Below are 17,630 nucleotides of genomic sequence, written 5' to 3'. Positions count from 1 at the left end.
AACAGGAGGCTCTGTGTATGCTAGGTGAGTGCTCTACCAACTAGGCACTAGGTCCCCAGCCCAGGACACTTTCTCGGTTTCTCAGAACCTCAATATTATGGCTTCCCCTCCCCCAACTCCTATGTTGAGCCTCTAGTCCTAGTGGCTCTAACAGAACATTGAGCCGCTAGGGAGGCAATTAAGATTAAGTGGAGTGGTAAGAGTAAGGCCCTGATCCTATAGTCTTCTGTCTTTATACGAAGAAGTAATACCCAGCTCAGCCTCCCTCTGTGCTCACAGGCAGGAGGCTACCTGAGGACACAGAGAGGGGTGGCGATATCCAAGCCAGGAACCGAGGTTTCACCAGAAACTAACCCCGATCTTGGCCTTCTATCCTCCTGATCTAGGAAGAAATAAAATCTCTGTTGTTTAAGCCGCTCCGTCTTGTGGCATTGTTACATCAGTGTGAGTCAGTATCTTCATTTGAAAGTGAGCGTAAAACTGGTGACTGCATCATAAAACTACTCCGAGAGTCCAATGAAAACATGACACATGTAAGGTTGGACTGCTTTCTGTAGCATCCTGTCTGCCTCTTGTGTAGCACATGTTTATAAACCAGCTGGTGATGGTGGTTTGGTTTTCTTCTTGTTGTTTGTTTTATTCTGTTTTGATTTTTGTTTTGTTTGAGACAGGGTTTCACCATGGAGGTCTGCCTGTCGTGGAATTCAGTGTGTAGTCTCATAGTCTCACTCAAAGCTTGCCTCGAACTCACAGAGATCTCTCTGCCTCTGCCTCCCAAGTGCTAGGATTAAAAGTGTGTGCCACCATGCCCACTTTGATAAATAGGTGTTTTATAAACGCCCCCATTAAAGAATAAACTGGTCACATAACATTTGAGAGCCTCTGGATTTCCTCCTCACCTGAAACTTTTTTGATCTGTAATCACCACCCACCAGCAAGTGGTAGTAGGAGTGAGTAAAGGGTCGGGATGGGTGACAGCTAGGTGACATATGTCCATCAATGTGGTGATATCTATTCATCATTGTCACCCAGTATAGCTCTGAAAAGGTGATTCCAGAGACCTGGTCTGTCTTAGATCTTCTAGTTTGGCTGAAGAACTGGAGACCACAGCCACAAGAGGAGAACTGGGGCCCTGGGAGTGTCCTGGATAAAGTCCATTTTGGGTGGGAGACCTTTCTAATACTTAAAATATGTAAATAATGTAAATAATGGGAACAATGGGGCCTTGTCCCCCAGGACATTTCTGGCAGCTCCTGGGCTCTAGACAGGCAAAGGGGCTCGGCTCATCTACCTGGCCATGGTGAGACTTGGTTCTACAGCACCTCGGGCATGAGTACCTGCTCAGACTCTTGGTGATCCAGGACTCTGGGCCGGGAGAGTGCCAGCTGTACTAACCACTTCCTCTACTCTGCTCCTGCTCATTCTAGGACAGGTTTAGCGGCAGCAAGGCCCGGTGAGTCCCCCTCTTTTTCCTGCTCTCCACTTTGTCTTCACCTCCCTCCCCCTCACTGGAGCAGCCCTGTATCTCTACCCACGCGTGACTGACCATCCGTGCGTCTCCACTCTCTGTCAGCCCTGTGCCCAGCTTCCTTAGGGTACCATCTCATCCAGCTGTGCACCAAAGGCCACCAGTTCTGCCTGTCCCTGAGTCCCACCACCAGTCTTCTCCTTCTGTTGCTCTGATCTCAGATCTACACTGTTACACAGTTTCTTCAGGGGGCATTCCAAGTCATAGGTCCGAGTGGTCTAAAGTGCAATGTCACCCTGACAGAACTCAGGGTCTCCTTGGGCAGAGCTGAGTAGAGTCTGCTTACAGGTTGGGGACACCACTTCTCCCTGCCAGATGTGCAGGTAAGTGCACAGTGGTCTTAGGGGCCCAGATGCGGGGCCCCCCCACAGTTGGATCTCTCTGAATAATTCTAGATAACCTGTCCCACCACTTGTCCAACAAGGTTTAATGCTTAAGCTTGGTTCTCTTACTTGTCTTGGTCAGAATCTGGGTGCAGGGGTCAGGAGCCATTAATAGGCGAAACAAACATCTGTGAGGTCTTCGTGTTTTAACACACCTGTCTTGTCTATGCTGCTAGAAAGGCCCATGTTTGTGGGTTCCTTTAGTTGAAGGGCAGATGATTTATTATTTATCAGAGAGGGAGCAAAGCCTTGTACTGGAAGTAGGTGGGCTGGGATGAAGCAAAACCAGTCTATCTGTCCAGACACACAAGTTTGGAGAGAAAACGTAGCCAGCCCATCTTTCCTGCTTGGCCCAGAGACATGGAGACACAGGGTGAGTCGAAACGCTGAGGAAGGGGGAGGGTAGGGCGGCACCAGCTACCAGGGCCTGCCATGTTCCATCCTCTGTCTTTCCTATGGCACCAGCATCCCTTTATAAAGGCCCAGGAGGAAGCGGAAGAGGAGGATAAATATGAGCTGCCCCCCTGTGAGGCTCTGCCCCTCAGTCTGGCCCCTGTACAGTCTCTTGGCTTGAAAGAGGACTCCTTGTATCTGGGTGAGGGCTGAAGAAGGAGGGGCTGGGAGGTTGGGTCAAGGCGAGAGGGTCCAACAAAAGGAGAATCCAGGCCCCGCCTCTCTTCCCTCTGCCTGAGCTGGGGCAGGGGAAGGGTCTCAGCTGGCTGCCACCGAGGCCTCTTAGCTGGGCAGAAAAGGCCAAAGAGATGAAGGAAAGGAGTTAAAACTGTAAAGGAGAATAGGGAGGAAACGGGAGGGAGGGGCGAGGTAACCAAGGCAACATTGACAAAGCAGGAAGCCCGACCCAGTCCCTAGGGCCTTGCGTTCCCCCCTCTGAAATCTCTGCACATTCTCCCAACCAGGGTGGGAATGCCCTGAGAGGCCACCACCACTGGCATCTCACCCCCGGGCTTAGCCACGTGGGGGCAGGGAAGCTGACTGTCTCCAGTTGCCATGGAGACGGGGCTGTCAAGCTAATAAGTAGAGGGGACAGGAAGAGGGAGAGAGAGATGGGGGCTAGGTGGGGAGCGGGTGGAAAATGGGAATATACTCGGGAGGAACTTCCTCCCTCTCCCCAGTTTACAAAGCATGGGGTCTTTTCCAGATCGTTCTGGGCCCCCGGATCCATCCAAGCCACCACCGGCCCCACCTCAGCATACCATGGCCAGAGGACTCCCCATAAACCCTTCCTTCCCTACCCGCCCTACCTCTGGCCACCATTTCCCGGTGAGTAAATCTTACAAACATCTCATTTGCAAAACCCCACCCCCGCCCCGCTCCCATTCCACCCCCAAAGCACATTTATATTCTCGAAGCCATGAAACCTCTGATGCCCGGTGCTTTAGAAACTAGAGTGAACAACAACAACCAACAACAACAACAAAACCAGTAGTAGCTCTTCCCACTGGCCTAAAGGGTCCTTTCATCTCTTCCTTACCCACCCGCTGCTCTGCTCCCTGCTCCTTGTGGCTGCTCCACCGGGCCCTCCCTCCTCTGCTGGGGTTGGGGGCAAGGCTCAGCAGCCCACACCTAGGCTCTGGGCCACAGGACCCCTCTCACTGGCCACAGTGGCCAGCTCTCCTCATTCCCAGCTCCCTTTCCCACTGTGATCTGGTGGTTATCCATGGAAAACTACCGTGCTGCTTTTGTATTTTACAGAATAAAAATAAATAAACAAACAAACAGACTAACAGGGGAAATTCCACAGTAAGGAAAGGACCCCCCCAACTAAAGGCAGAGAGAAGGGTTGTCTTCTGTTGTAGTGTTTTATGTTTGTTCAGTTGGGGTTTCTAGGGGGAGGGGCAGTTGAGAGGGTTCTCATGGAGCCCAGGCTGGCCTTAGACCCATGCTCTTCCTGCCTCTGCTTCTGGCATGAACAAATCTAACAAGTCAGCATTAGCTTTGAAAGCAGCACATTGGCTCTACCCCCTTGCACCCCAACTTCCTTGTTCCTCTAGTGCTTGCATTTCATGCCTTTCTCTGTCCTCCCTTCTCCCTCACTTCCCTCCTCCTTCCTCCCTCACTTCCCTCCTCCTTCCTCCCTCATTTCCCTCCTCCCATTATGCCCACAGCTGAAGATGGCAGTGAACCTGCAACCTGCAACCCCAAAGCAGGGACCTGTATTTGGAAGGCGAGGTAGAGTGTCTTTTCTCTTTCCATGGCTCTACATAGGGAGAGGAGTCTTCTCCTACAAGGCTAGAATTTTGGGGTTGCCCTGAATCAGGCTTGTTGCATCCCTCCTAGCCACACCTCCTTTTTGTTTGCCAAGCCTCCAAGTCAGTCAGTACAGTATCATTACCACCAAAAGCATGAATTGCTGTGCCCTAGAGAGTTCGAAAGCAGGGGCCCTGACCTCCAGGCCCTATCTTCAGCCTATGTGATCTCTGGGCCAGGGAAGGGACATCTAGAATGAAGAGGTCAAATCTAGACCCTCCCTATTGAGACCTCTGAACACTATCTCTCATTGACGGGCAACCTTGGGCTGTCACTCTGATTGCCTTCACTGTCCAGTGAATTACTCCTATGGTCAGTGCCTTCAGGCCTCTGACCACAGGACCTTAGGATGTCAGGATGGGGAGATGGACCACTTGAACCATCCCTGTGTAAAACAGGTTACAGGAGGGTTAGCATCCTCCTGCCCAAGGTCAAACAGCTCACATGAGGCACCATCCATCTTATTCTTCTCAGTTGTTGGTAAACCTCCATCACTCTGCAGGTAGCTATAGTTTTTTTTGTTTGTTTGGTTGGTTGTTTGTTTGGTTGGTTGGTTTTTGTTTCTATCATAAAGTTATCTAGAACCAAGCCTAGCAAATTTGGTGAGAAGTCAAGCCTGGTGACATTTCAAGGTTGTAAAGAAAAAGGATGAGTGAATGAGGTGTGTTCTCCTGGGTCTCCAAAGCTAGCTCTGAGGAGCACAGTGACCAAGGCTGCCCAGGCCCTTGCTCACTGATGCTCATGAAGGCTGGCTCTCCCTTTTCCTTTACAGGGCGAGGTACACCTGCCAGAGTGGTGAGCTGCCTTCTTCTCTATCCTGTAGTCCAGGGACTTTTCTAGGAAACTGATCAGAGTGGAGTGAGCACCTGGGTAGTCTAGAGGAAAAGTCTGGGGTAGAGTCCTTCTCTCTGCCACAAGTATAAGCCAGTGGGCCTGAGGGTGCCACCCAGAGCCTCCCCACTCTCCAAGCACTCCTAAAGGAGAAGTCAGTTAGGGCATGCCCTTCCTAAGGCATGGTAAGGAGAAAGTGAGACATCTAGAGCCACCTTCCTCTCACTCAGTGGCTTCTTGCATGTCTTACTTCCTCATTAATGAGGCAGATTCCTAAACTGGACCTCGGGTCTAGACAAACCCATAATCCTACACCTTAGGAAACAGACAGTGCAGTGAAACCAGATGAGGACATCTACCTGGAGTGTGAGCCAGATCCACGTGAGCACCTGCCCCTCCCATCCCTGAGCCTGCCCCTCACATTCCTGAAGCCTCCACTACCCATGAACACACTCTCTCCTGACCCCATTCTTGTTCCCTCCAAAACACTCCCCTCTAGACCCTACCAGGGTGTCTTCATTTCTGCCATTAGTCCCACACTGTCCCTACCAAAGAGGTGACTGACACCCTTAGAGCAAAAGCTGGGTAGGGCTTCTCAGCTGCTACAGCCAGGCCACCAAGCGGGAATCTCCCTGTAGAAGGTCTCCAGGAGAGCCAAGTCAAAGACAACAGTAGATCCCTAGGCTGTTCTCAGCCGCTTCCTGTTCAGCTGGACTTCCCTGCCTGGTCCCCAGCCAGACGCTGTCTGCCCTCTCTGTTCTAGTTCCAGCCTTGACTAGGTCTCTGAGCTCCAAAGCCATGGTGCCTCCAGTTCCTCTGCCAAGAACATCTGGATTGCCCAAGTAAGATGCCGCGGTGGAAGGAAACAGCATGGGACAGTGGGTTCTCTAATGGAGGGAACCCCAGAGGCCAGACATGGTAGCAAATGCCTTTCTTTAATCCCAGCATTTGGGACACAGAGGCAGGCAGATCTCTGTGAATTTAAAGCCAGTCTAGCTTACATAGAGAGTTTGGAATCAGCTGAGGCTGCATAGTGAGATCCTGTCTCAAAAAGAATAAAAAAGAAAGGAAGAAAGAAAGAAAGAAAGAAAGAAAGAAAGAAAGACAGACAGACAGACAGACAGACAAGGGCCAGAGAGACGGCTCAGTGGTTAGGAGCGTAGCTGTTCTTCCAGAGGTCCTGAGTTCAGTTCCAGCAACCACATGGTGGCTCACAACCATCTGTAATGGGATCCAATGCCCTCTTCTGATGTGTCTGAAGACAGCAACAGTGTATTCACATACATAAAATAAATCTTAGGAAAAAAAAAAAGAAAGAAAAGAAAAGGAAACAAAACCAAAAAGAAATCCTCTGAGCTCTGTTCCCCAATTTATTCCTTGCAGGTCAGTGGTTGGTCACCAGGAGCCCCGGAATGTAAGAGGCTAGTGGTCTAGGAAGAAGTGAGCCCAGAGGGGTGGGAGGGAGGCCTAGGGTGGGACTTCAGGTTTTGGGCAGCAGCCTGGAAGGCCAGCTCTCATCTGACCAGACTTCCTGTGTCCCAGGGAGCTGTGGATGGCAGGTTGAAAGGTGAGTACATCCATCTTCAGTCTGTATGGGACTGCTCTGCTAGGGTCTTACTCCCCCTGGCAACAGACCAGCCCCCTCCCAGATCCTCAGGCCCTATTTACTTCATCAAGTGGGTCCTTGCAGCTCTGACTCCTGTTGAGATCAGGCCTGCGAGAATCCTCCTGGGCATTCCCCAGGGTCTGCACTAACTCGAGAAGCTGCCAGTGTGTGTCCCAAGATCAGTTCTCATTTGGAAATCATGCAAGGCCTGTCTGGTGGGTCCTCCCAGGGTGTTGGGCCTGGGAATCCAAGGAGCACAGAATGGCCTATGCCGGGCTTTAGACATGCTGGCACCCTCTGATGGAGTACCCACCCATAAAGCCTTCCTATCCATACTCTTCCTGGTTCTAGCCCTCTTCTCTGCTTCTTTCAGCAGGAAGGAAGCTGTCTGCTTCCTCTGTAGTCCCTGCTCTGAGTACCTCTACTGCTGAGGTGAGCGGAAGCTGGGAGCAGATGTGGGTGATGCTTTTGGGAAGCAGAGTCCTTGCCCAGGAGCCCTCCCAACCCTGCGTCCTACACCCCAACGTGCATGCACTGAACAGAGTGCACCTCCCCCATGCTGCACTCCAGGCACAGGCACTACCTGGCTGGCCTGTAGGCCTCAGTCTGGGGCTGGTAGACATAAACACGGATAATTGTACCCCAGGGTTCTCTGCTCTCCAAGCCCAACTCAGTGCTGGAGTGTCTCTGAGTAGCTCTGTGTATGTTCAGGATGGCAGTGTGCTGGGTCAGCCTTGGTACTCTGGGAACTCTGACCGTCAGTCTGTTGAGAGAGCCCTGCTTCACTTCCAAAAGGTGGGCATTTGTCAACTCTTGGCCTTCTCTGAAAGTCCTTCCATTCTCTGCCTGTCACTGAGGAAGCTGGCAGCAAGGGCCTGGGAGGCCCTCTGCACAATCAGTCAGCTGGGCTTAGGCAGCCGGAAGATGAAGTTCAGGGCCGGGGTCTCCCCCACAGGATGGAGCCTACACGGTGCGCCTCAGCTCTGGGCCTCACAGTTCCCAGCCCTTCACTCTGGCAGTGCTCCTCAGAGGCCGGGTCTTCAACATTCCCATCCGGCATCTGGACGGTGGGCACCACTATGCCCTGGGTCGGGAGGGCAGGAATCGTGAGGAGGTGGGTACTAGAGGAGTCATGGGGCAAATCCGTGAGGTGGGTCACAGAGCAGCACCCTGGGCCTGGTCAGGAGCATGTGTGTGTTCAGGGAAAACACACTGACTGCTTCCCCCCTCACCCTGGGTGGAATAGAAATGACAGAGGGGAAGGCCTCTGAGGTAGTTCTGACTGTAAGTTCCTGCCTTGCAATATGAGGGTCTGAGTTTTACTCCCAGAGACTCGGGGGGGGGGGGGGGGGGGTTAAATAAGACAGCAGTGGTGGCTCGGGTTTATCGTCCTGAACTGGGGAGGTTGAGACACAGGTGTGTAGGTCTCAGACTCATTGGCCATCCAGCCTCCATGGTGAGCTCCAAGCCAGTGAGAGGCCTTGTCTCAAAAAACAAGGTTGGGACTGGAGAGATGACTCAGTGGTTAAGTTCACTTACTGGTTTGGACTGGAGTCGAGCTCCCAGTACCCACGTGGCCATTACAATTGTCTATAGCCCCAGTTCTGAGGGATTTACTGCCCTCTCTGGCCTCTGCAAGCACCCCATGCATGGGATGCACATATATCCCTGTAGGTAAAACACTCGTACCTGTTAAAAAAAAATTAAAAGGAAAATCCTAATAAACAAGGTGGCTAGGCATGGTGGCACTCCAGTACTTGGGAGCCAGAAGCAGATGGGTATCTTTAGTTCTAGACCAGCTAGAACTACAAAGTGAGACCATGTTTAAAAACAAAATAAAGCTCTGTGTGTGTGTGTGTGTGTGTGTGTGTGTGTGTGCCTGTGTGTGAAGCTTAGAGGCCTGAACATCTTCCCAGACATCTGGCACTGTGAAAAGAGGCCCATCCTTCTTTGGGGAAGCTTTTCCTTGTGCTGTGGTTCAGTCTTCATGGGGTCAAGGTGAGGGCAATGAGACCATCTGAGAGGAGGGCAGAAATCTCCAAGGACCTTTCTCCCCCAGCAACTGGGGAGGAACCCAGTTGCTGAGTTGAATCCAACTGGTTGGATTCAGACCTAGACAATCATCCACCACTCAGCTTCCCTTGAGAGAGACCACAGCAGAAGCCTAGGCCTAAAGCAGTTCTTACCCAGCTCTGGAAGCCTGAGGCTGGCCAACAGCATAGCATGCCTGTGTGGTTGCAGGCTTAAAACCAGCCAGCAAAGCGGCATTGCAGTTTCATAGCACAGTGGGAAGAAAAATATCCAGAAAAATGCCAGCCAGCTCCCCCGCCAGGCCCCACGGTTGCCTTAGAAAGTTGTTGGCAGACTAAAACTCAAGGGACCCACAGATGCCCTGCCTGCCGTACACAGCTCTTCTCCTCTGTGGCTGCCATGGTTCAGCATTACATGACGCACCCCCTGCCTCTTGTGGACCGACACAGCGGCGGCCGCGGATTCACCTGTCTGCTCTTCCCCATCAAGTCCTGAAGAAACAGCAGGACGCAAATCCACCTTTGGCACAGGCTGTGCCCCTTCACACTCCCCTCTCATTTTAGGCTGCTTTCTTTCCCCTGCCAGCCTCCACCCCAAAGGCCCTGCAGGTGGTCCACCTGGGGAGGAGGTTGGCTTCCTCAAAGACTGCTTCTCCTTAGACTGATTTCTTGTGGGGGGGTTAGCATCTTCTGGGAGGCACTAGGTTCCCAGCAGGCAGTATACTTTCAATAAACATTTATTGACTGAATTCTCTTTTAATAGCACACCTCATTATTACTATTATAGTAGGTCCATCTGTGTGTGCTCATGTGCATGTGAGGGCCCATGTCCACAGAGGACAGCATCAGATACCCTGGAGTCCGAGTTAGGGGGTGTAAGTTACCAGATGTAGGTGCTGGGAAGAGTCCCTCCAGTACAGGGGATGGATTCTGGAATGTGCTGAGAAGAAGCCTTCCCCAGAAGGCCTCACACTTCCTAAGGGGAATGGAGTCTGTTGCTGTGTGGTACTACCTGGTAGGCTAAATTGCAGAGGGAAGGGACCCGTTTCTACCTGGTTCTGGCTTTTGTCCTTCTAAGTTCTTTGCCAAAGAGGAGGAGGGCCAGGCCAATACACTGATGTTTGTTTATGCCTGCTGGTCTTGGGCGAGGAAGGGAAACAGGCTCAAGGTTTCTGGAGGAGAGAGAAGGCTGATGGCAACCATTGGATGGATGTCTAGCGTATAGTATGGGAAGGACCCCAGGAGACAGTCTGGATGAAAGCCTGGGGAAGGATGAACAAAGGAGCTGGGAGAGGCCGGGCCAGTGGATGGTAGAGGCTCTGCGACCCAGAACTGAGCTGCCAGGCAGGACGCGGGGCCCAAGAGGAATAAGGGGCTCCGGATTGGGCTGGCATCCAGCAACCCACAGGCTGGCCCAGGGCGGGGGCGTCTCCGGGCCCTGGCGTGGAGCCTGGAACACCCCGTGCCGGAAGCACCACGTGACCATGACTCCGCAGAAGTCTGGAGCCTCCGAGAAACAAAGGGCAGCTCAGCGACTGCCTGGCGTGGGGGCTGGCACGGAGGGCACGGCTCCCACTGGTGCCATGCTGCACCCCAATACCTCTGGACCGCCTCCTGGGGAACCTAGAGTCTGGCGTGACCGGGACGCTTGTGGGGTGTCGGGGCGGAAGCCGGGGCCTGGAGATCTGCAAACGCGAGGCAGGGGGTGGGGCGGGCCACGTGGGCTGCGGGAGCGTTCACAGTCGCCTCCGTTCGTCATCACCCTCTGGCAGATTACCCTCCCTAGATGGGAAGATAATTGTCCCTGCACAATCATCGACCTCTGGTTAGGAGGCCTAAGTGGGGTCCTTCCGTGCGTAAGAGGCGCCTCACGGAGCAGCGCTCTGACTCCCTTCTCCCAAACCAGCTTAGAATTCGGGTCAATTAACTGCTACTGATAACGTCCCAGCAGGGAAGCAGCTTCAAGCCAGGGAGTCTGGTCAAGGACAGCACCTGCCCTAGTGCTGCAGGAGTGGCGGGGCCCCGGACTGGCAGCTGGGGCTTCAGCTGGCTGAGGGAGCCCGAGGGTAGGGATTCCCAGCTGCCTGCCAGTCCCCGATAGCCTAGCATTTCTTTTTACCCTAGGCCACTTCTAGGCTCAAGCCATGGGAATGGCCTGTCTTTCCTACTAATTCTCCAGGCACCTAGGGACTTCTTAGGATGTGGGTCTTTGGCACTTTGGGGTGCCCTCATCTGCTTAGCAGTTGCATTCTCTTGGAGGACCCCCTACTTCAAGGACAGAAAAGCCTTTTCTGGCCTTTTTAATGAATTCCTCCTGGGAGGGCGTAGCTAAGAGCGCTTCTGTTATTGGCTCCAAAGGTACTTCATGCTGAGGCAGGAGAATTGGTAATTCTTAGCTAGCCTGGTTTATATTGAGTTCCAGTCCAGTTAAAACTACTCCCAAACTGTCTCAGAACAACCCCCAACACACATAACAAAAAAACCAAGGTAACGTTACATTCACTCATTGTTCCTGTAACAATCAGGGAAACAGTCCAGGTAGTGGGGGCAGTGCCTAATTAGAGCCCGGGGTGGAAGAAAAGAGCAAACCCTTAGGACAGCAGGTCATTAACGTGGTTCAGTGTGTGGGGTCAGTTTCCTGCCAAGCCTGACACGAGGGAAGGAGAGAACCATCTTGGCTAAGTTAGTCTCTGACCTCCACACGCTGCGGCAACACTCCCTCCTCCCACCGAGTAAGAGCAAGGCCCAGAGCTGGCTCAGCACCTCCTCAGCTGACCCGTGTATCCAGATGTCTTCTTTCCCTGGGACCCAACCCATTCTGGCCTTCACCTTCATCTTCCTCCTCCTAGCCTGGGCCCCTGCTACTTAGCAGATGCCCTTTCACCCCCAGGAGCAGCCCACCATCCCTGCCCTGTATTATCGGATAATCAGGCCTCTGAATACAGTTGGTGACAAGCGTTAGTTGAAAAATCATTATCTAAGTCTATCCCAAGTTCCTCTAAGCTGACAGTCTGGACTTCTTTCAACACGAAAGACCAAGCCAAGATTGTCTAAAAAAAAAAATCTAATTTTTTTTTTTTATTCAAAGACAACAGTTTTATTAGATTTTGAAGTTTTGGTTTTGTTTTGAGACAAGGTTTCACGTTGCACAGGTTGGCATCAAACTTGCTGTGCAGCCAAGGATGACCTTGAACTCCTGACTCTTCTGACTCTACCTTTTGAGATGACAGACATGAGTCACCACAGCCAGTTTGTTCCACACTGGGGACTGAGCCTAGGGCTTCATAAACGTTAGGCAAGCATTCTACTAACTGGGCTACGTCACCAGCCGGTAATAGTTAATTCCTGTGTACAGCTATGACTGGCTGGCAACCATCCTGTTTTTCCAGGCTTTTTGCCTTTCTAAATGTGAAAGAGTAAAAGATGGCAGGGGCAGGCCTAGAGGAACCTGGGAGGCCTGGTAAGGAGTGTGAACAAGGAGGGTATGAGCATGGGAGGACAGAGGGGGAGCACTGCTCCAGCTTCCTAGGGCAGAGGTCAGTGAGCCAGCATAGATGCAGGGAGCGTTGGAGGCTTCGGGTATTTCTATAATTCCAGGGAGACGGGAGCCCTTGAGTTTTCCACTGCACAATCCTGCCAAGCACTCAGCCACGTTTCCTGAGGTGAACAGGCCAGACTAGAAAATTCCAGGCAGGGCTATCTGCCACCCAGAGAACAAGTCCTTGAGAAATGCTGTGCGTGACAGATACCAAATTGTCTGTTACTAAGGACCTGAAAGACCAGGAAGTGTGCAGTTGGGAAGGATGTGAAAGCTACGGGCACGGCCAGCACACATCTGCCGGGCCCCCAGTGTGATCTGAGTTAACCATCCTAGGCTTGCAGCTGACTCTCTATGGCAGGTGCAGCTGACTTGAGAGAAACGTGCACGGAAGAATCCAAGTTTGGCTGAGCCATTCAACCTCTGTGAGGCCTAACCTCCGTCACCCCCCTGCCTCCTTGTTTATTCCAGGAAGCAAACCCTCGGGCTTGTACATGCTAAACAGGCATCTAGCACTGAGAGCTGGCACTGCTGAGATGAGTTCTTGTTATTCTGCCCAGGCTATGCTTGAGTTTTCTATTCTCCTGCCTGGGCCTCCCGAGCAGTCGAGATTACAGGCATGCAATACTCTTTCCCAATTAGAGTCTGGGTTATGTTGCTTTTATTTATTTGCCATGCAGCAATTAGAAGCCAACCCAGGGCCTGGTACATGCTTAGATATGCACTGAACTACACCCCCAGCCCTCTCCATTTCGAAAACAGAGTCCATGAAGCTGTGTGTGGTGACCCATGCCTATGATTCTAGAGTTCAAGGGGTAGAGGTAGGAAGGTCTTGAGTTTGGGCTAGCCTCAGCTTTATACACCCTGGGTGTGTGTGGGGCTATTAAAAAGAAGAAAAAGACAGCAGTGGTGCACACCTTTAATTCCAGCATTACGGAGGCAGAGGCAGGCAGATCTCTGAGTTTGAGGCCAGCCTGGTCTACAGAGAAAGTAGCAAGACAACCGGGCTACATAGAAAAACCCTGTTTCAAAAAAATAAATTAAAAAAAAGAAGAAAACAGTGAATGCCTGTTTAGGGTTGGTGTGAGAAGGAACACACACATACACACACACACACACACACACATATGAGAATGTATTAGGTGGCTACACAGGGAACAGCATCCTTTTGAGGGCAGGGAAGGTGAGTGAAGAAAAGCTTGGAATGACTCAGGCAAGGGGACAGGATGCTGTGGTGAGGTCTGGGCCCGAGCCTGCCGGCTCCGGAGGCCTCTGTTTCCACTGGACATGTCCCTGTGAGGCACTGCTGTAGGATCGACTTGGAAAAGTTCAGTGCCCAACAGAACCTGCATCCAGATCCATAGGTGGGCTTGTTCTGCTTCAGGGAGGATTAAATCTAAAAGGGAACAGTGCATAGATGTGTTTTCAAGTGCAAGAGGCTTCTAGTGCTAGGGACAGGCTGAGCTCACCCACCCCAGGCCTTGCATCAGCTACAGGGACAATTGCCAGGCCTTGGAAATTAAGGCAGAAGGCTCCCAGGAGCTTCCCCGCCTTGCCTCTTGCTCCCGGTGAGAGGGAAGCAAAAATGAGCAGAGAAGTCAGAGTCTCTTTAGCAAGTCCACTTCCAGATCACTCACCTGCCTAGCTCTCAGCAACCCAGGCAACAAACAGCCTGTATGATCACACTGGCTGAGGTCTTCATGCTGGAAGCTTCTACTGATGCCTTTCTAGCTGTGCTGGAACGTTGGGACAGGCTCCTCCCTAGCTCATGACAGCACAAGGTTTTTATTTTGTTGTTTGATAGAGATACCAAGGGCTGGGCATGTAGCTTGGGGAATAAAGTGTTCGCTTAGCATGCACAAGGCCCTGGGTTTGATACCCAACACTACAAATAACCAAACCCAATAACAGGAACAAAACCTCCAACAACAGTGGCCAGTGACCAACGGGGCAGGAAGTTAACTAGGGAGGGTTCTGGTGTGACCTTGGTTTATTACTGCTGCAACTTAGAGTTGCAAGTCCCTGAAGATTCCCAGGGACACCTGGTTCCGGTTCTAGACACACCCAAGCAATTAGTGGCCACATGGACTTCTGACATTGGAGCCATGTAAGGTCTTTCCCACTCTATCCAGTTCTACCTGGAGTATACCCTTTTTCCTCAGCCACCTTTGACCTTCTCTGGTGGCCGTGCACCCACTTTCTTGAGTTCCCCCACCATCCCTGGCTGTCTAGACCCGTGGGTAGCTGAGTATGAAAGCCTTGTTCTGGAGAGTGCAACCTGTACCAACTACTCCCACCCTTCTTGGGTTGGGCGAGCTACTGGTTCATTGAAAGGGCATCTAAAGAAAGCACAACTGTCTCTGCCCAACCTTGAACCAATCCCTGGAACTACTGGAATTTTATTATTTGTTTATTAGTTGTTGAAATTGTATGGCAGTACACTGCAAAGGCCCGCGGTCCCAGCACCCTGACAGTGCAGGCAGGGTGATCAAAAGTTAAACTCAGTGTTGTCCTCTGCTACATAATGTGCTTTTGATGGTTTGAGTGAAAATGGTTCCCACAGGCTCACAGGGAGTGGAACTATTGGGAGATATGGCCTTGTTGGAGTAGGTGTGGCCTTGTGGTGTCACTGGGGGGGTGTGCTTTGAGGTTTCAAGTGCTCAAGCCAGGCCCAGTATCGCTCTCTCTCTCTTCCTTCTGCCTGCCAATCCAGAGGTAGAACTCTCGGCTCCTTCTCCAGCACCATGTCTGCCTATGTGCTGCCATGCTTCCTGCCGTGAAGATGGTGGAGCAACCCTCTGAACTGTAAGCCAACCCCAATGACATGATTTTCTTTATAAGAGTTGCTGTTGTCAAAGCGTTTCTCCACAGCAGTAGAAACCCTAATTAAGACAGTGTTCAAGGCCAACCTGGACTACATGATCTCCTATCTCAAAAAAAAAAGGGGGGGGGGATGTGTGTGGGATGGGGTGGGATAGGGTGAATGCAGGAATGGCTTAGCTATAAACAGTGTGGCTGCCCTTGCTGAGGTTCCCAGCACCCACATCAGGTGGCTCACAACTGCTAGTAACTGCAGCTTCAGGGCATGGACATGCTCTTCTGGCCTCTGAGGGCATCTGCATGCACGTGTACATATGCTACACAGATAAATAATTGAAAGAATAATTTTTAAAAGTCTGTTAAAAATATATAATAGAGCCGGGCAGTGGTGGTGCACGCCTTTAATCCCAGCACTTGAGTTCAAGGCTAGCCTGGTCTACTGAGTGAGTTCCAGGACAGCCAAGGCTATACAGAGAAACCCTGTCTCAAAAAAAACATATATATATATATATATATATATATATATATATATATATATATATATATATATTAGAAAAACAAGTCTTCCTGAAACATCTGTCCCTCAGCTGTCCCTTTCTCCGAGGTCAGCAGTGTTTCCACTGTGTATTTTTCCAGAAGCCCTAGGCTCACACTCAAGTTCATATGACACTTAACTTTTATGCTCAGGGCAGGGAAGACCAAAGTCCTGTGCTTTGAGCACTCGTGGAGAACCAATAGCAAACGACCAGAGTTAAATTTCGTGTCCCAGTTGTGTCTACCCTTCTTCGTCCTTTATCACCCTATGGGGTCCCTGAGGCACAGTCAAATATGGCAGTTGGCATCAGCCTTGTTTCTTAGGGAGGTTAAGATGTTACACACTAGGTGCTTCTGATGACCAGGGGATATTATCACCCACCTCCCTAATGCCTCTTTGCTCTGGAAAGGATCTTAAGTTCTTAGATGAAATGCCATGTCCTCTCTATGGACATCTCAAGGACAGAGGCAAGGGCTCTTGTGTGCCCTGTGGGCAGGACTCTGAGCTGAGGCCCTGAGTTAAACAATACCCACTGGGTTAAAGGGACAGAAAGAAGGTTTGTGGTTCTGCCAGGCACCCACAGGCCCTGAAGCTTCCCCTGGACCCTGGCTCCTGAACACTGAAATCTCTGACCCACATGCTATTAGATTTCTTTCCTCACACAGTTGGCTCAGTTAATGTCCCAGCTTGGAAGGTCAAGGCCAAGGGCTGGCTCCCCAGGGCACTATCTGCGGGCTGGTCCTTACCCACAAACAACACAAGTACACATTATAACTCAGTGGCCAAAGGCACTGTCCCCTAAGCAGCGCATACAGAACCGTTCTGTAGCTAAAGGCCAGAGTTCCTCAGGGCCACACTGTCACAAGCCCTGATATCTCAGGGGGCTTCTAGGCTGAATCCTTCCTCATCTGTCCTGGTGTTCTGTCTTGGGTGTGAAATATAACGTCAGTGAAGAAGATCACAGTGCCAGAAGCGGGAGGTGAAGTGGAAATTTAAGGGTTCTTTGGAAAGTCGGTTGAACGGTGTTTTGTTGGGGCAAAGACGTGAAGGAATACTTTGTTAAAGTGGACACAGGTGAAAGGCTAAAGCAGACTCGTGAAGGAACGTTTTGCAGAAGCAGACACAGGAGAGAGGATGCTCTGCTAAAGCAAGCACATGAAAGTACACATGACGAAGGATTCTTTGCTAACAGCACATGTGTATTGGTCCTTGTAACACTGTGTAGTTGAGCTGCATTTGTCGGGACTCCATAAAGAGAAACACTCCAAAACACTTCTGGTGGTGTGCTGCAGTCTGTTGCCACTTCCAAGGACTCCGGCTGATTAGTTACATGTGCTGAGGCAAGACCCGTGCTGAGGCTAGGCCCGTGGAGTACACGTGATGTTGGGAGGGTATAGATAGTGTTGGGAGCCGACTTTTAGCAGAAAGCGGCTAGATTATCTTTGCAGCCATCTGGAACCATATACCCTGATAAGAGACTTGGTTTTCAACAGCCTACAACAGCTGAAGCACACTCTGATATCCCACATGTTTTGTGTTGCTGTTTACTGCCCCCAGCTGCAAGGCATGCGGTTCACGTGCTGTCCACGTGCTATCCAGGCCATATATGCCCGTAAGGCACACGTGGTATCCAAGCCTGCAAGGCGCACAGTGCACGTGCTATCCACGCTATCCACGCCTGTAAGGCTTACGTCATATCAACACCTGCAAGGCACGTGGCAAAAGCATATAAATACCTCAGAATTCCCTTCAATAAAAGAGAGACTTGGAAAAGAGAGACTTGGTAGAAGACTTGAGACTTGATCACACCCTGTCTTGTCTCCATTCTTTGCGTCTCCTGCCCCAAGAGCCCCACTCTCTCTCTTGACCAGAGCACTTAGCCCCAAAGCGTTGAGGCAAAGCGTTGAGGAAGAGTAAAGGCCGCAACAAGATAGGACTCCATGGAGTGACTGAGACAAAGAGTTTGGCTCAGCTGTACAACACTTGTTGGGAGGCAGAGGCAGGCGGATTTCTGAGTTCAAGGCCAGCCTGGTCTACAGAGTGAGTTCCAGGATGGCCAGGGCTACACAGAGAAACCCTGTCTCGAAAAAA

The 17,630-nt window shown here is 51.3% G+C and overlaps 1 protein-coding gene across 8 annotated transcripts; it reads left to right on the top strand.

The window, feature by feature from the left end:
* The first annotated feature begins 814 nt into the window (after window positions 1-814).
* Window positions 815-9,395, top strand: Sh2d6 (SH2 domain containing 6). 8 transcript variants are annotated; one of them, XM_076939915.1, is made up of 17 exons: window positions 816-1,300; window positions 1,428-1,453; window positions 1,817-1,851; window positions 2,214-2,284; window positions 2,377-2,506; window positions 3,071-3,192; window positions 4,038-4,101; window positions 4,952-4,974; window positions 5,331-5,391; window positions 5,774-5,852; window positions 6,394-6,424; window positions 6,553-6,577; window positions 6,754-6,831; window positions 6,990-7,048; window positions 7,328-7,411; window positions 7,572-7,730; window positions 8,858-9,395. In XM_076939915.1, the coding sequence occupies exons 1-17, from the start codon at window positions 1,298-1,300 to the stop codon at window positions 8,861-8,863; spliced, it is 1,056 nt and encodes a 351-aa protein (XP_076796030.1). In that variant the 5' UTR covers window positions 816-1,297; the 3' UTR covers window positions 8,864-9,395. The 8 variants fall into 8 exon arrangements, with proteins under 8 accessions (XP_076796031.1, XP_076796030.1, XP_076796032.1 ...); XM_076939913.1 differs by having other exon boundaries at window positions 819-1,300; window positions 2,268-2,284; window positions 9,026-9,395; XM_076939912.1 differs by having other exon boundaries at window positions 819-1,300; window positions 9,026-9,395.
* The last annotated feature ends 8,235 nt before the right edge of the window (window positions 9,396-17,630 follow it).

Source organism: Arvicanthis niloticus, chromosome 9 (genome assembly GCF_011762505.2).
Source record: "Arvicanthis niloticus isolate mArvNil1 chromosome 9, mArvNil1.pat.X, whole genome shotgun sequence".
In the NCBI taxonomy this organism is placed as follows: Eukaryota; Metazoa; Chordata; class Mammalia; order Rodentia; family Muridae; genus Arvicanthis; species Arvicanthis niloticus.
This window is presented reverse-complemented; position numbering and strand designations above follow the sequence as displayed.

Bases quoted from the DNA above. Each gene is read 5' to 3' on its own strand.
- Sh2d6 (XM_076939912.1), top strand. The intron at 4,975-5,330 runs GTGAGCTGCCTT...CCTACACCTTAG, and splicing joins GAGGTACACCTGCCAGAGTG to GAAACAGACAGTGCAGTGAA. The intron at 5,853-6,393 runs GTAAGATGCCGC...TATTCCTTGCAG, and splicing joins AGAACATCTGGATTGCCCAA to GTCAGTGGTTGGTCACCAGG.